We start from the raw sequence: 15,917 nt of genomic DNA, 5'->3' as shown, positions 1-15,917 counted from the left end.
TCACACAGAGTCTGCCTGGCTTTGAGGGGCATGAGTACTTCACAGAAAGGAAGGAGAATTAATTAAATCAAGTTTTAATGGATTTTCACTTGGCCTCCATTTGGCCTTTAAAAGCAGAACAAGACAATGTAAGCCTTATTGCAGCTGTGTCTGTCTGGTTACCAGCTGCTGCTGACCCTCTAGTCCTCTGTGGAGGGGCTGGTTTTAGGATTTTTTGGGATTTGTGGATGGGAGCTGCAAGCTCAGAAATGTTCTGCAACACAAATACTTTATTTTCATGACAGGCTGGAAGGTTCTGCTTCAAATAAATGGGAGCTGCTGTTAAATCAATTGGGTTATACCTGATTCATGAAATACCACTCTGTGAGGAGTTTCATGTTTTAAATAAGGATATTAAAGGACAAAGTAATCAGACTTCAGTTCTCATCTGAGATTATTGTTTTACCTGCAGAATAGCAGAGAGGGGACTGTCCTTGGGAGGATCTGATGGAGGGGTGAGCAGTGTCCTGTTATTTTCTACATTCTTTTACTGCCAAGGCAAGATTATAAATGCATTTTTTGGGGCTGAGGTGAGGAGATGGAGGGTTTTTTTCCTTCTGTTCAGACTTGGAAAAAAACTGATTTGGAAAGGTCTTTCACATTAATACTTCTGCTAGCAGTGTAACCCCTGACTTCTGCAAAAGTTGCCATTTCCTTGTGTTTAATTATTTCTAGCACCTTTCTTGAACTGATTTTGTTTTCATCTGGAAACAGTTGCTATAGCAGAACTGCAAAAGTTTTTCTTCTGAAAGTAAATTGCAGCATTTCACAGTATCATGTAAAGATTGGTTTTGTGTAGTGACAAAAAAAAAATCCATGTAATGTCTTAAGTAGCCCTTGGAATAATATTCTTTAAATTGAATGAATCTCACTTCTCTTTAATTAACTGGTTTATTTTAATTTCCTGCCCCCATCTTTGTTCTCAGAATGTTTTTGTGTGTGAACAGAAACTGTTTATTGGGTATTTGTAAGCACAGCCACTTCTTTAGGCCTCTGCTGAATTAGGGCCTGTATTAGCAAAAAAAAAACAACAAAAAAAAAACCAAAAGAGTTTCAGTGGAAAAAAAAAGAATTTATTGTCCTTGTTATTGCTGAGAAAGATCTGCAAAAAATATAAACTGAGGAATGTAAGCAGGTCTGCCCATCTCAAACAGTGTGTTTAAAAAAGACTTAACATTCTCTGTTCAGTACTTTTGGGATCCCCCAAAATTTTTTTTCAGTTCTGTGGTTGCATAATTTGGCACTTTCCCTGGATTTCTCTGCCTGTTGGGACTCCCACTGTGGCTCCTGGGGCTGTCCAGGCTGTCTGTGGCTACCTAGGTTTGCTCTCCTCTGCTTTTGGGACCTCTGTGGGATTTTTCATTACACTCCTGCAGAAGGGGATTAGAATGGCAAGGTGGAAAACACAGAACTTGGATCTGGAGATCCATAGAAAGTTACTGTCCAGCTGGGAGTCAGGAACTGGGGAAACTGAGGCAGAGAAAGCTGGGAAGAGATGAGAGGGGGAGGTGAACTTGCTGCTCAAAGCCCAGAGCTGGGCAGGGGTGCTGAGCTGGCTTAGTTGGACAAGCCAGAGGGACAGACAAACATAAATCCATCATCTCTGTTATTTTGGAAGCTTCATTTTGCCTCTTTTTTTTTTAAGGAGGATTAAATAGGAGGGAGGGCAAGATGATACTCTCAGTGCAATACAATAAATCTATTAAAAATCTGATGTCCATGGAGAGGTCTGGGCTCTCAGCCAAGCCTTCTCACATCTCATCATCTGTAAATGTGAGGAAGTTCTTGTGTGCTCTTAATTCCTGGGGAAAGGTTCAAGAAGAAAGTGTAATGTTGTATTGACCACTTAACCAAAATAATGGATAAAAACTGAAAGATGTTAGAAACAAGAGCTGAGCAGTGTTTCTGGGAAACACTGTAAGAGTCCCAGAATGGTTTGGGTTCCAGCCCCTGCCATGGCAGGGACACCTTCCACTGTCCCAGGCTGCTCCAGCCTGGCCTGGGGCACTGCCAGGGGTCCTGGGGCAGCCACAGCTGCTCTGGGCACCTGTGCCAGGGCCTCACTGCTCTCACAGGGCAGAATCATATTCAGGAGGAGCCTTTAAATACACTCTCCTTACCCAGTTTCTTTTATACCTCCTTCTCCTGTCCTTTTTCCCCTTCCTTTGCCCATGTGCCAGCCTGTACTCCTGGTGGCACGGTGCAGATCTTTTCCTGGCTCTCTCAGATTCCACTGGGTCCTGCTGGATGTGTGCTGATGGGCTTTAGATGAAACTGTGTATCTTCCTTTGAGCCTTTCATCTTTTCCAGTCTCTTACCCATAGACCATAAAGAATATTTCAGGCCTTACTCCATCCAACTATGTCTGTGTGCTCCCAAGATTCCAGCCACTGGGAGTAGGTCTGGCTTGTTGCTTTAAATTTCTTTGGCTTTAGAGTGTTTGGATAATTCTGTCCAATTATGTCTGCTGTAAAACTAGTTTTTCCATTAAAATACTTCAAAATTACACTGTTTAATTATTTTTAATTTTTGCTTTAGCCACTTTGTTCTCTTTGCTTTCTGAAATAAAACTTCTACAGGTTTCTGTTGGGATTCAGACTGCATTTTCCTTGCCTGGGGTTTCCTCTCAACCCCTTTGTAAGCAACATGTCTGGGTTTTTTTGCCTGTCATATTGAATTCTCAGAAGTGGATTTGTGTCTGTGTGTCTAGATACAACTTATTAATATAAAGGGCTAAACTTGCAGTTTTTGTCAATTCTTTCCTCTTAGTTTGCTGCCCTTCCCTGGAGTCCTGGAGCATAGCACCAAAACTTGTTTCACATTCCACCTTTTTATGTTGAGAAAGTCTTGACAAACATTTGAATTATTGAAGCCTCCCAGGGGTCATGCCCCAGTTGTCATGCTGAGCTTTCTTATCTTCCTTTGTAACTTTTCCTGGGTTTGTATTTATCTATACAGACACACCCAGAGTGAAGCTAGAGGGGCCATGATAATGCTGGTCTAACTTCCAGCAGAATCCAAACAGGAGTATTTTCCCCACCATCAAGCTGCTTTCCCTTGTACATCTGTCTCTGTAAAGTCATTTTATACTCTGTTCCTTATTCACAGAATAGGAATTTGCCTCATCTTTTTTCTTCTTCATATAGATAATGATATTTACTTTTTCAGCCTTCTGTTATTTTGTAATCCTTCCCTCCTTGATATTTTTCTGCACATCACCCCTGCTTGTGTGAACACTTCAGTCCTGACTCATTCACTCAGGTGTTGTAGGTGCTGCCATCATAGCAACCCTCTGGTGTAAATGAGACAGCTCATTCACTATCACACCTGTCTGTATTTATTTCAAAGCCCCAGGAAAGAAATGCCTTGGTGAGCCAGTGAGCTGCAGCCTGTGTCCTGTCTTCCAGCAGAATGGCAAGAGTAGGCACCCAGACCTCCCTTTGCAGGGGAAAATTAAATTGTTTAGTCACTGAGAAAAGCAAACAAACTGGCTGATGCAAAACAAGGGGTTCTGCTCTGGGTCCTCCAGCCCAGTGGTTCTGCAGACTTCTCTTGTTCTGCTTTCAGCCCTCCCAGCCAAAATCTGAAGTCCTCAAAATGCTGCCAGCTCTGCCTTTGCCTGTGCAGGATCCTTGTCCTATCTCAGACCTCGGCTGCAGAGTTCTCTTCCTTCCTGATGAGCCTCCTGGTAGTGCATAGGAAACACATACACAGGGTGAAAGATGCACTTGGCTGCTGTAATGGTTTTAAAATCAAAACCAGTGAGAGACTCCAAGTCAGAAGTACAATTTAATAGGGGAAAAAACATACATGCAATAGTACAAAGGAAAAGCCACTGACAGAGTCAGAATACAACCTGACACCCCATAGTTGGGGTGGTGGTAGCAGTCTGGATGAAGTGCTCTTGTTGAAGCAGTGATCCTGGCAGCTCTTGTCCTCTGGAAACCAGTGGGTAAGGGCAGCCTTGGTGTTCCAAATCTCAGTTTTTATCTGGGTAGGAAAGGCTTGGCTCCTCCCCTGGCTGGAGCATCTCCCAGTGGGATGATGTAATTTTGTCAGTCATGCCCTGGGACTCACTGGCCATTAACAGGAGATATCTCCTGGAGGGAGGACGGGCTGTGGGAAAGATAAAGAACACTGCCCCATCTGGTTTAACAGATGGCCCATTAACAGAGGATATCTCCACAGAGATAAGGGTCACTGCCCCACCTGGTTTCAGCAGATGTGATAGAATCCATACCTTTAGGCAAATCTTTACATTACAACCTAGGACAGCTGTATCTTCCACCTTTCTCCCAGCTCTGTGTTGATGTGATTGTCTTGGCTGAGCTCCAGGAAGCTGGAGAGGAGCTGGTTGTGTCCAGTCTGTGTCTGGTGTAAATTTGTGCTGGACTCTCTAGCCAAATATTGTATTTAACCTCCCCAGCAGTAAGCTGAAGCTCCCCCAGGCTGGCTCAGGTGTGACTCAGGCTGCTCACCCTCGTGTCTTATTGATCAGTGTCATTGGAAAAGGCATTTCTCTGGGATCAGAACCTTTGTCTGTGTGCTCATGCTTTGAGAAGGGAAGGGTGTTTGAAGGTGGGATTGTTGTGATTGTGTGTGACACCATCTTTGGAAGAAGCTCCATTCTCATCCCTCTTCTCAGCTGGAGAGTGGCAGCATTCCCCGAGGAGTTGGAAGCTGTCAGCTTCTCTGCAGACAAAGCAGAATTAAGGTTTTCTCATTTTCCTCCTTTGGGTAGCTTGGCTGCTCCTTGCTTTCAAAGTGTCACCTAAAACCTTGTAGAGGCTGGAGGAACTGGTGTGGATGTGAAGAGATATTTAATGGTTGGCAGTAAATCCCTTTTAGTGAGGGGCAAAGGCAGGGCCTGTCAGGCTTTCCAAGGTGGGAAAATTGATTCTTTTGCCATGAGCTGAGAAGTGCTGGGTACTTGAATATTCTTTTAGCAGTAAGAGGGTGGAGAATATGGCACTAACAGTAGTGAAGGTCCAGAAGAACGTTTGTACTTTTAGTTTTTTAAATGAAATTCTATTTCGCTTCTGTGGAGAGTTCTGTAAACCAGGATAAGGGGGTAGTTCTGTCAAACAGTCTCTCAGAAATAGGGCTGTGGGTGTGAGTTTGCCATTTTTAGACAGATTTTATTGGCCTTTCAGCCTGGGAACGTTGTCCTGAACTGCAGGCTGGTCCTTGATCAGAGAGCAGGACTTGAAGTAATCAAGATTTTATTCTCAGTGTCAGAAATTATACTGAAAATGTTTCATATTCTGAAATGACAGAGGCCAAAATAAATGTGTTCTTTTTTTCTTTCCCAGGTAGCTATTAAGCAAAGAGCTCTGTGCTCATGTGTAAGGAAGTCCCTGTCTTGGCATTCGTTTTCCCCTGTCTGAAACAACCCTGAAGAATATTCTTTCTTTTTCAGGTTCCCTCTTCAGCCTTTGTCTGCCTTTTCTAAGCTTTATGTTGTAGCTATTGCCTTCTCAGCTATGAATAACTGCAGTTCTTGGGGGTGTCTTACATAAATTCATTTTGTTCTTTTGACTCTTCCTGACTGTAATCATCTGGAGCTTGGGGAGTGAGAAGAAATGTGTAAGTTTGAAAAGCATGTGGAAAGAGTTAGAAAGGCAATTTGTTTTTAAGTTAAAATAATCTTCTCAGCTATGTTGTGCTGCTTCTTGCAATCTGCTTTAATATGGTCACAAACATATTTTTGAAGCAACACAGGAGCAGTTTTACTTCTTTTAGCTGTGGCTTTGATTTTTGTACCAAACCAGAAACCAATAGATGAAAGTGTTTTGCTTCTGAAGCTTGAGTAAAAGCTGATATAAGAGCTGCTTTTGCATGAGTGTGAGGTTACTTTTTCCTTAAGAGTCCTCTGGAGCTTTTGGAGAACAATGGGAAGAGCAGATCTGAAAAGCTCATGCTGTGTCCACTCCAGTAACTTGTTACTTCATGTATTTTTCAAGGAGTAAATGAGGTTATTTGTGTGGGTTTATTTAAAAAAAAGTTATCTATTGTAATAAGAGTTGTTAGTGGGGTTCCCTAATTCAGCTCTGGAGCTCAGAGCAGTTGAGGCTGCAGAGATTTTCTAAGGGACAATGTTTCAGTGTGTTCCTCTGTCACCAGTGTTATTACTGCTGTTTGTTAGAATAATGTGAGTGGTCTGTGGTGCATCAAAACAATGCCAAATTCCAAGATAAGTGCCCAGATATTGTACATCAGAGATGTCATTACTTCAGTGCCAGTCAGGTTAATTCACTTTGACATTAACATCAGGTTAATTCACTGTTGCTCTTTGACATTTCCAGTGTAAAACACAAAAAGACTTCTGTCAGTTGTATTTTTAAATACTTTTGAACTGACACAGAACAAACTTGTATTTTGTGGACAGCAAGGGACATACAAAAATGTACCTTATTCAATTTAGAGAAACATTTTAGAATCCTGAGAGGTAGCTCTCTCTTCTGGAAAATCTGAATACTAATCTTTGCAGCTTTTTGGGGGCTCAGCAGAAGAGTTTGGCTTGAATTGGATGAAGAATTGGATTGAATTTTCCTATGTGAAAAAACTTTTCACTATGCGGTTTTCTTTTCTAGCAGCTTAGAAACTGAGGAAAAGAAAGTTTGGCCCTAGTAAGCCTTGGAATTCTAATTGTGCTTTTAAACAGACTTTTTAATGTCTGTATTAAATATGAGTGAGGAAATTAATATACAGGATCTCATGGTGAAGGAGAAATTTTAATAACAAATGCAGGGCAAGATAAATATTAGTGCTGCTATTTGAGCACTTCACAAATACTGGAAAATGACTCATCTTTGTGTGGAAGGGAAATGTCTTTAAGAAGGGATGCTGGAGCACAGTGATTTACCCCCAGCCCATGGGGGAGACTCTGGCCATTCCCTGTCAGGATTGACTCTCAGAAATAGCAGCCCTATGGATTTTTTTCATAGTACCTTAATAATCTCTGCAGGGGTCTGAGGGAGGTTTGCAGTTGTAAAATAAATCTTATATTGTGAACCTAAAGGCTGGAAACTACTTTTACTTGGGAGCCTGTGGAAAGTGAGAGGCAACTGGGGACAGTTATTAAATGTCATAGTTAAATAATGCTAAAACCTTTTGGTGCTCATTTTTCCTTCTTTGTTTCTTTTTCCAGGCATCCATTTTGGACTTGCACTCTGGAGCTCTTTCCCTGGGGAAGCATTTTGTAAATCTGTACAGGTAAAATGGGGCTGTGGCTTCCTGCCTCCTGTCATCCCCTCCCTGCCCTCTGCCAGTGCCTGGAGCCCCCAGGGTCAGTGATGAGAAATTATGGAAGTTGCCTGGATTCACCACAGTTTCCATGTCCAGTTAAAGAGCTTTCCTGGCATGAAAATGGATCTTTTGTTGAACTGAGCACTTTGAAAGCTGCAATTATCTTTATGTTCTTGCACCAGTTAATCACAGTATTTTTTCACAGTTATAGTTTGGTTTTTCAGCAGTGGAAGAAATCAAATAGCCTGGACTCTGAAATATGTGAATCCATGAGTTTATTTCATGATGTGGGATCTTTTTTAATGCCTGGGGAATGCCATTACCAGCTGCAGCATTTCAATCCCTTAATCTTTTAACATTTAATCTTATAGCATTGCTGTTGGACATCATGCTCAAAAGCATTTGTAAGATTTTTTGTGTTGTGTTCTCACTTTCTGATTGGGTAAAGCACAGGTGGGGGTGAGAAGGTGTCTCGTTGCTCAGTCTGATTCAGCAACTTCTCTTAGACTGTTGTTTAATTTTTCAGGTACTTTGGGGACAAAATTCATGACATCTTCACAGAAGAGGATTTTGCATTATACCGGTAAGGATTTTCAGTAACTGCTGAATGAACCACAAACCAGAAATTTTTATGGTTTTGAGTTTCTTACAGAGTGCAGGCTGAGAGGGGATTGCCCTTTGCATTCATACATTGGATTTTGCAGCTCAAAATAGTAATATCTGAGGATTAAAATGGCTTGAGGAAGAGAAGTCAAAGGACTTTTTGGTGATTGATAAACACCATTTGAGCTGCATCAGCCACATCAGGACAGTTTGATGGTGTGAATGTATTTAGGGTGATGGCAGCACCACACATTTCCCCCCCTCCCAGCAGAAGAGCTGCTCCTCTGAGCTCTGTGGGGATCTGCTGCAACAGGAGAGCTGGGAAGTAAAATCCTTCCTGATGACTTCCTCTTATCCAGGAGGTTGTGTGAGATGATGGACACAATCCTGGGCTATTGTTACATCAGGAATTTGGGATTTTTTGAGGCAGAGTGTAGCAAAACATTAAAAATGGTAAAGCAGGAAATGGAAGGACTTCAGATGACTCATGTGGCTGGAGAAGCAGCCAGAGGATGAAATAACTCTGTAATGGAGCAGCTCTGGCACTGATGCTCTCAGCTTTCCTGCAGCCCTGCTCATGCACTTAACAAACACAACAAACCTAACGAGTTCCATGTGGCTGGGAAGGTGTGTGGCCAAAGTTTAGGAACAAGCATTCTTTGTTGACTAGACACAGTAATTCTTTTGGCTTTTCAGTTGGTTTCTCATAATTCAAAATGTCCCTGATTTGAATATTTTAACTCTTTTTTTTTTTGGTCTTTTTTTTCCTTGCCTGTGTGAAGGAATCTGACCTCCCTCTAGTGGTGGAAAGAATGTTAAGTAGCCAGATGGGTTTATTAGTTTTACTAAAATATAATTAATTAAAATAATCCTAAAATATTAATTACTTTAAGCTTATTTCTATTTATCATCTGGTTTTAGTTGTCATTGTCTTTATAGATGAACTTCTTTAAAATATTTTTACTTCTGATCCCAGTATTGCAAAATTAGAGGTTTCCTTGATTATTATTGAACTTTGCACAAAGAAAATGTATCATTTCTGTTTCATGTGAACAGAAGCATTCAGTTTTTCAATAATTTTATAACTTTATGCTGTGAGATGAGACAGCTGCTAGGGAATGTTAGTATTCCATTGGGATTTCATGCCAGTATAGGGGATGTTTCAGTCTGCTGGATATGAAGCTAATACAAAATATATTATTAAATGCTTCTGTTCCTGTTAATGGCAGTGCTTTAGCATGGACTGTAGTACTGTATGGCCTTAATGAATGATTTTAAGCTATTTTTTGGAGCATCTGTCTTCATTACTGTCCCTTGCCTACCAAGGTCACTTTAAAAATACACTCTTGAGAGAAATAACTGAATGTAATTCATGTCTAAGTATTACTGATTGCAAGAATGACGAATCTGAGAAGGCATCCTGAGCCAGGGGGCTGATTTCTGAACTGTCTCTGTCTAAATTACATTGCTTCAGACTCAATTATGGTTTCTAGGCTGATACTTTAACCACCATCTGCCAAGCACATTACAGCAATCCCTCTTGTTCCACATAATAAATGAAATGTTTATTCAGAAGGGAGACCTTTAATCAGGATGCTTGGTGGAAGGGGTGAGTTGAGCAGAAAAGAGCACAATCAAAGGTTTATTCCCAAAACCTTCCAGCTGCTGAAGGCAGGGCCCTAGGAGGAGCAGAGGAGGAGCTGGGAGTTTGCCTTCTGCCTGTGTCTGTTCTATGTGTGATTGCTGTGAAAGCTCCCTGGCTGCAGGAGGCCTTTGCTTTGTCAGCTCCCTGAGACTGTGCTGACAAGTGGGATAATCAGGAAGTTGTGTGGGATTGAGCTTGGAGTGTTCCTGTCACCATGATTGAATCACACTTTGTAGTGGCTCCTAGCTGCATTTTTTGGTGTTGGTCTGGCACAGCCTGTCTCACAGAAACTTCTCAGTGGCACTTTCAGCTCTCTGTGCTGCTGTTGCTGCATTAAGCTGGCAGCTTTACAAGCTAGTGAACTTCCTTTCTTTCAAGTACTGTGTTACTGGGATTTCCAGCTACTTCATTGGCTTTTTAAAATTTTCTTCCTCATCACCCTAACTCCAAAACAGTAACTGCTTTTACAGAATCTGGTGGTGATGTACTCCTTTCAGGGAGTTCTGGTCTGCCTTTCCCTGAGTCTGGCATGAGCACTTTGATATTTTCCAGTGACTCAGTGCAAATGGACAAGGACTGCTGCTGACAGATATGGGGGCAGCATTAATTTGGTGCTGATGCTCTTCCTGGGCATTTATTGCCCCTGCAGAGCTCTGTTATTGCATCTGCTCAGAGCCAGGGCACACCTCAGCAGACTGAATGAGACAAGAATTGCTGTGCTTATGGAAGCAAATGCTTGTATTCTGCAGCATGAAGATGTATTTTCTTTGTAGCCATAGTCCACCAGAACTCTCCCAATAGTTTTAAAGAGCCAGTGGACCAGGAGCAGTGAGGGAAGGGAGGTTCCTGCTGCTTCTGGGTCATACAGGCTGAGGGAACAGTGTGGCTCTCCCAGCTTTGGTATCCTTCATTCCTTTCTTGATTGCACCTTCTGGACTGAGATTTGGCTTCTCCTGTCACTTGGTTTACACATGAAGGACAGTGTTTTTGTCCTTAAGTATTTTGCCAATGGACTATGTTTGGAACAGCAGGGATTAGAATGAAAAACCTGCAGTCATGATATTGATAAATGTTGAAATGGTCTGGCCAGCAGAAAACAGACTGTACAGGAGAGCTTTTCTAGGCTAAAAAGTGACCTTATTCTACTTTTCAAACCAGCTGCGTGCTGTATTTGGCATTTTGAGTGTGGCTTTGCATCCTGTTTGGTTTGTAAAACACACATTCTGCCAAAAGCACATCAGTCTCCAAGAGGAGTGAGGCTTTAACAGAGCTTTATAAACACCAGACAGCAAACCTTAATAGAAAGCTTTTAAAAGAGGGAAATGAATCAGGCTGAAAGAAGAGGGAGGACTCCTTGCAGAGCAGGACAACTGCTGGAGATTTAGTTATGTCAAGACTGTGGCCTGACTGCTTGGGAGTGGATTTATGGATTTATTCCTGGCTGGTGCAGGGGCCAGGGAATCAGCTGCTCTGGGGTTTGTGGCTATGAATTCTTAAGTTGCCTTGTTCAAAGCTCTCAATTCACAAAATGAGTAATTGCATTTAATGCTTTCTGGGAGCCTTTCTCTTTCTCTGCCTCTCTTTTTAAGGCAAAATCAAATCTGGGTATGTTGCCCATGGTTTCTCAGCTGAGGAAGCAGCAGTAACTGACTGAAGAACACAGAAGCAGCAGGAGAGAGGTGTCACTGACTGGGCACTGTGTGTGATCTTTGCAGGGATGTGAGGCAGAGGATTCAGCAAAGGATTGCTCAGGTGTTTGGTATCAGCTCTTCCGCCATGTACCTGACCAAGCCAACATTCTTCTCCAGGATGAACAGCACAGGAGCCAAGACAACACATGATGAGTACTGGCACCCACATGTGGACAAGGTGAGGAGGAGGCTGAGATGGGATGCAAACATCTCCTGTTACTATTATTAGATCACCTTGAAATCATTTTGCATTAAACAGTCCATCAGACAGGTTTGGGAACTGGTGCTTCAGGGGATGAACCTAATGGGAGATCAGTGAGTTTTAGAAACATAGGTTGTTACATCCCATTCAATTTTATTTTCACTAATTTAGTTTTGCTAGAATTAGTAAACTGTGAGAATTATTACTCAGGAATCTCTTTTGTCAGAAACATTGATTACAATGACCTGAATTGTTCTTTTTGCCAGATCTAGCAGGAGCTCTTTCACAGTGGTCAGTTGGTCACTGTTGTTATTGACCTGAGGCTCTTAAAAAGGGTTAATATTTGTATTTCAGCTATATGTGAATTGAAGCTTTTTCTTTATTTCAGTGGGGATGTGGTGCCTGGTACCCTCTTTCAGGAACTTGGTGTTTTGATCCTTTTAACTGCACAGTTTTATCTCTAAGCTTATAACTTAATACTTGGCATTTCTCAATGGACTTAAATGATTTGATATTGAGTTTATTTCTGAATTTCACTGAGTTCAAGCATTCTGTGCAGAGCAGCAGAATACAAACAGTGGAAGAGTCAAAGAAAAAAAACGCCACAACACAAAACCCCCCCCCAAACAAGCTATAAAAAACCCACTTCACAATACCCACATTTCATGCCTTCAGAACTTATAAATGAGTCCCTCTGGAATCATGGATTACCCATGATGGAACCAAATAAAATAATCCCAGCAAAATCCAAGTTATTCCTCAGAGCTTGAGTCTGTAAGTGGGCAGTGTACCTTGAAGTCTCTGACCTGAGACATGAAAAAAATCAAAGAGAAATATTCCTTGCCTTAATGTATTTCTTGGAAAAAGCCAGTCTGAGGGAAGTGTCTTTTGTTGGTCACAACGTTGGTGTGAGTTCCTGTGTCCTTTTTCATGTGGGCAGAAGCAGCTTAAATTTAGAAGATGTGGTAGTGATGCCACAGCTTATGTTTGGAAGCAGAAGGTCCAGTAGAGTGGAATCTGCCAGGTTTTGGATGTCTCTGGTGTGAAAAGCTGTGATGTAAGCAGTGAATAGGAATGAGGTGGTAGGGATGGTTTTGAGGTCCAGATTGTTTTGATTTGTGTTGGTAGGAAATGGCTGTAGGGAGCAAATTGTGCTGGTGGGGCTCACAGAAATTCCATCTAAGAAACCCTTGGGAAGAAGGAATTTGGTCATTCTGGTTGTGTGAAGTGCAGTGAATTAATTGGTTCTTTATAGTTTTTCCACAGTTTCAGATAATCAGATTTGACTGCCACAAGGGTGAGAAAAGCTGCATATTTCAACAGCTGGTGCCTATTTTCTCCATTCTTTTATTTCAGCCCCAAAAAAGCCTATTTTAGAATTTCAGACTCTGATTTATTACTATAATGAGATTTGTGTCTGCACAAGCCCTGCTTGCCAGTACTCTCTTAATTCTTCTTTGCTTGTGTTTTGCATTGGGAAATAAAGAAGGTGGCTGAATAACCTCTCAATTAAGTGTGTCCACCTAAATATCTCCTATAATGTCCAAGTTATTTTGTCATTTACATGCAAAGAAGTTTACATGAGGAGAATTTGTGGAAGCTGCTTTTCTGTTATTCTGAGAATGCCTAAATGTGATGGACATGGCTGAATGTTTTCCTGTTTTTATCCTTCTGTTTCGTCCATGTTTTATTTATTTTGCAGGCTGTGTGTTCAGGGAGCAGATGCATCATTTGATTTGCCTTGGCTTTTTCTAACCCATCTCCAGCTTCAAAAAAAAACCCAAAACAAGCAGGAAGAGTGCTCTCTGAGACTTGGAATGCATAATCTAGACCTTAGTAGTGTCTATACTGAATAACTGGGTTGTCTGAATTATGACAGTGATTGGAGTCAGTGATCTTGGAGATCTTTCACACAACCTAAATAATTCTGAGTCTGTGAAGAGAATTATCCCAGTTGGGGCAGTTACCAAACACCTTGTTCATAATCATAAATAGTCTGAGCAGAGTCTAGATAGGATGAAGGTGTGCAGCTTCCCTGGTTGCCTTCAGTGCAGTCAGCCTGGCTTATATTTCACTTCATCCAGCAAACTTTTCCAATTCCAGACTGCAGTTGAAAGCAAGGAAAAAAAAAACCCATTTCTATTGATCTGAGCTAAGAAGTTCTTCCCAGAAAGGAGCAGTAGAGTTCTTATGTGGCCTCTAAAGCAAGTGTGAATACTGGGAAGTTGAAGAAAGATCAATAAAACTTGCCAGTTTGTTGGATGCTTTTGTGGTGGATCATTATTTATGCTTTCCCCTTGGAACAGGACAAGTCACTTTAGGTATTTCTGCATAATTTAACAGTGAAGGTTACTCCTAGAAGACATCATGTTTTTTTCCTTGTCTCTTTCCAGAAAAAGGGTAAAATGAAGCATTAGCAAAAGCAGTTAACTACATTTTCTGTTTCAGAATGATGTTGTTAAAAAGATGTGGCTTCTTGGAACACATGAAAACCCCTCTTGGCTTTTTCCTGATGTTGCTGAGTCTACTGCAATTATATTTCTCAATCTAAATCTCCCTGAAGACTTTTAACAGCATAATGGAGAAGTACAAATTTATTATGTCTATCGGAGGCTTTGTTTTTTTCCCCCTAAAGTTTATTTGGTTTGTAGTTCCATAGGAATGGAAACCCTGAAATCAGCCCAATGACTCATTTAATCTTGTTGAATTTATAAGCATTTAAATCAAGTGTAGCAAGTCTTGTTTTAAGATCTGGAGTTTCATCTTGGATGGAATTTGTTTGGAACTGAGGCTTCCAAATGACAAATACCTGATTTATAATGGAGTTGCTGTTGCACACTTCACACTGTCAGCACTGCAATCTTACACCATTCTCTGGTAGAGGCAGTGTGGGATTTGCAGATTTGTGCAGTGTCTGGGCACAGATCCTGGCACCCTTCACACAATTGTCAGCCTCTGCCTTAAGATGGTTTTGGGTTTGTTTTCCTTGAATTTCTTCTATCAATGCTATTCCAGCCCAAAATTGGCAGGTTTTTTTTTAGCCTAAACATGTCCATGATTGGTTTGTAGCTCTTTGTGTTCCTCCTCCCAGTTCTACATCCTCCCACCCCCATGTATTCATAGGTAGGAATCTTACCCTTTTCAGCCTTTATTTCCTTGAGCTGACCTTGAAGTCTTCTCACATGGAATGTGTTCTCCATCTCCCCAACCCTTCCCTGTACCTGCAGCCCTCTTCCTGCTGAGCCTGTCATTGAAAGCAGCTGCTGTCTCTTCTAGCAGACTTCACTCTTCTTTTCTTCCCCTGCATTTAATAAAACACATCAAAAGATCCCATTTCTGCCCTGGGACAGCATCATCTCTGAGAATTGAGGAGATTGATTCTCATTTCTGTTCAAGGCCATCACATCACTCACCTACAGCCCCTTGCAACTCAGAGCTGTGCTCTTTGCTCTTGCATTGTGTGCTAAATAGACACTGCAATAAATAGGACACTGCAAGTAGCTATCAAGGCTATTCTGGTGCTTATCTACACAGAATTAGGTGAAGGCTTACAGGAAAAGAGAAGTTCTGACTCTTTTTCTTCATTCTGGACCAATGCTGATTGCACAGTGAATTTTCTTCTGCACTGGAAAGCAGAGGATGCTGTCCTAAACGTCCTCAGTAACTGCAGACCTCTTGCATGGTCCTACAGCTGTTTAGCTGCATAGAAATTGTCCCTCAAAAAAACCCACTGCAAAATGGGACTGGCTAATTCTGGCAATTAGTTCTATTTATAATAATAGCTTTTAAATAAGTGTTATATAGATGTCATTATGAGCATCTACCATTATATATTATCTGTATTTGACTTTTTGGATAAGGAGTGTCCAAAAAGATCACACTAACCATATGTCATAGCAGGCTGAGTGGAAATATCTGCATTTTTCTCTTGAGTTGTGTACAAGGAGCTGTAGAAATTTGATTTGCAGCTTTTCTCACATAGTTTGATCTTTTGGTTCAATTATTAATCTGTCTGGTACTGGAAATCATTTCCAGGGTATCAAATAAATTTTATATACATGGGGGACTTTTAGCATTTTGAATAACTTGAGTATAATTTAGTGCCTACTTGCCATGGTGTTGCATTTCTCAGGCCTGCCTGCTTCTGAGAGTGAGTAATGAATAAGGACAGGAAGAGAAAAACCATTTTCCCTTGCACACTTCATTCCCCAAACTAGTCACCTCCAGAAATCAGGGGTGCTGGTTAGGCTAAAATGGTTGGTAGTCAGCTCTTACAAGTTTAGAATTGGTAAAGCCACCTTGGAGAGGAGAGAGTGAACTGAGGGAGCAAAGATTGCTGCTCCACTAAACAATTCTAATTCATTAAATGTGCAAGTATGAGTTGAATTAACTTCTCCACTGGTTGGAGACTTCCTTAAATCGACTGGAAGTTTTTATCACCAAGTCAGTGAAGTGGAAAATAGCTTTGCAAAGCTGATTTGCATGAGAA

At 41.4% G+C, this 15,917-nt stretch overlaps 1 protein-coding gene across 1 annotated transcript in view; it reads left to right on the top strand.

The window, feature by feature from the left end:
- Window positions 1-15,917, top strand: part of OGFOD3 (2-oxoglutarate and iron dependent oxygenase domain containing 3) — a 34,310-nt gene that overhangs the window by 5,635 nt on the left and 12,758 nt on the right. The window contains exons 4-7 of the mRNA XM_056506007.1: window positions 452-494; window positions 7,190-7,254; window positions 7,814-7,870; window positions 11,251-11,404. Coding sequence (XP_056361982.1) covers window positions 452-494; window positions 7,190-7,254; window positions 7,814-7,870; window positions 11,251-11,404 — 319 coding nt within the window. The remainder of the gene's footprint in view (window positions 1-451; window positions 495-7,189; window positions 7,255-7,813; window positions 7,871-11,250; window positions 11,405-15,917) is intronic.

Source organism: Oenanthe melanoleuca, chromosome 18 (assembly GCF_029582105.1).
Source record: "Oenanthe melanoleuca isolate GR-GAL-2019-014 chromosome 18, OMel1.0, whole genome shotgun sequence".
Lineage (NCBI taxonomy): Eukaryota > Metazoa > Chordata > Aves > Passeriformes > Muscicapidae > Oenanthe > Oenanthe melanoleuca.
This window is presented reverse-complemented; position numbering and strand designations above follow the sequence as displayed.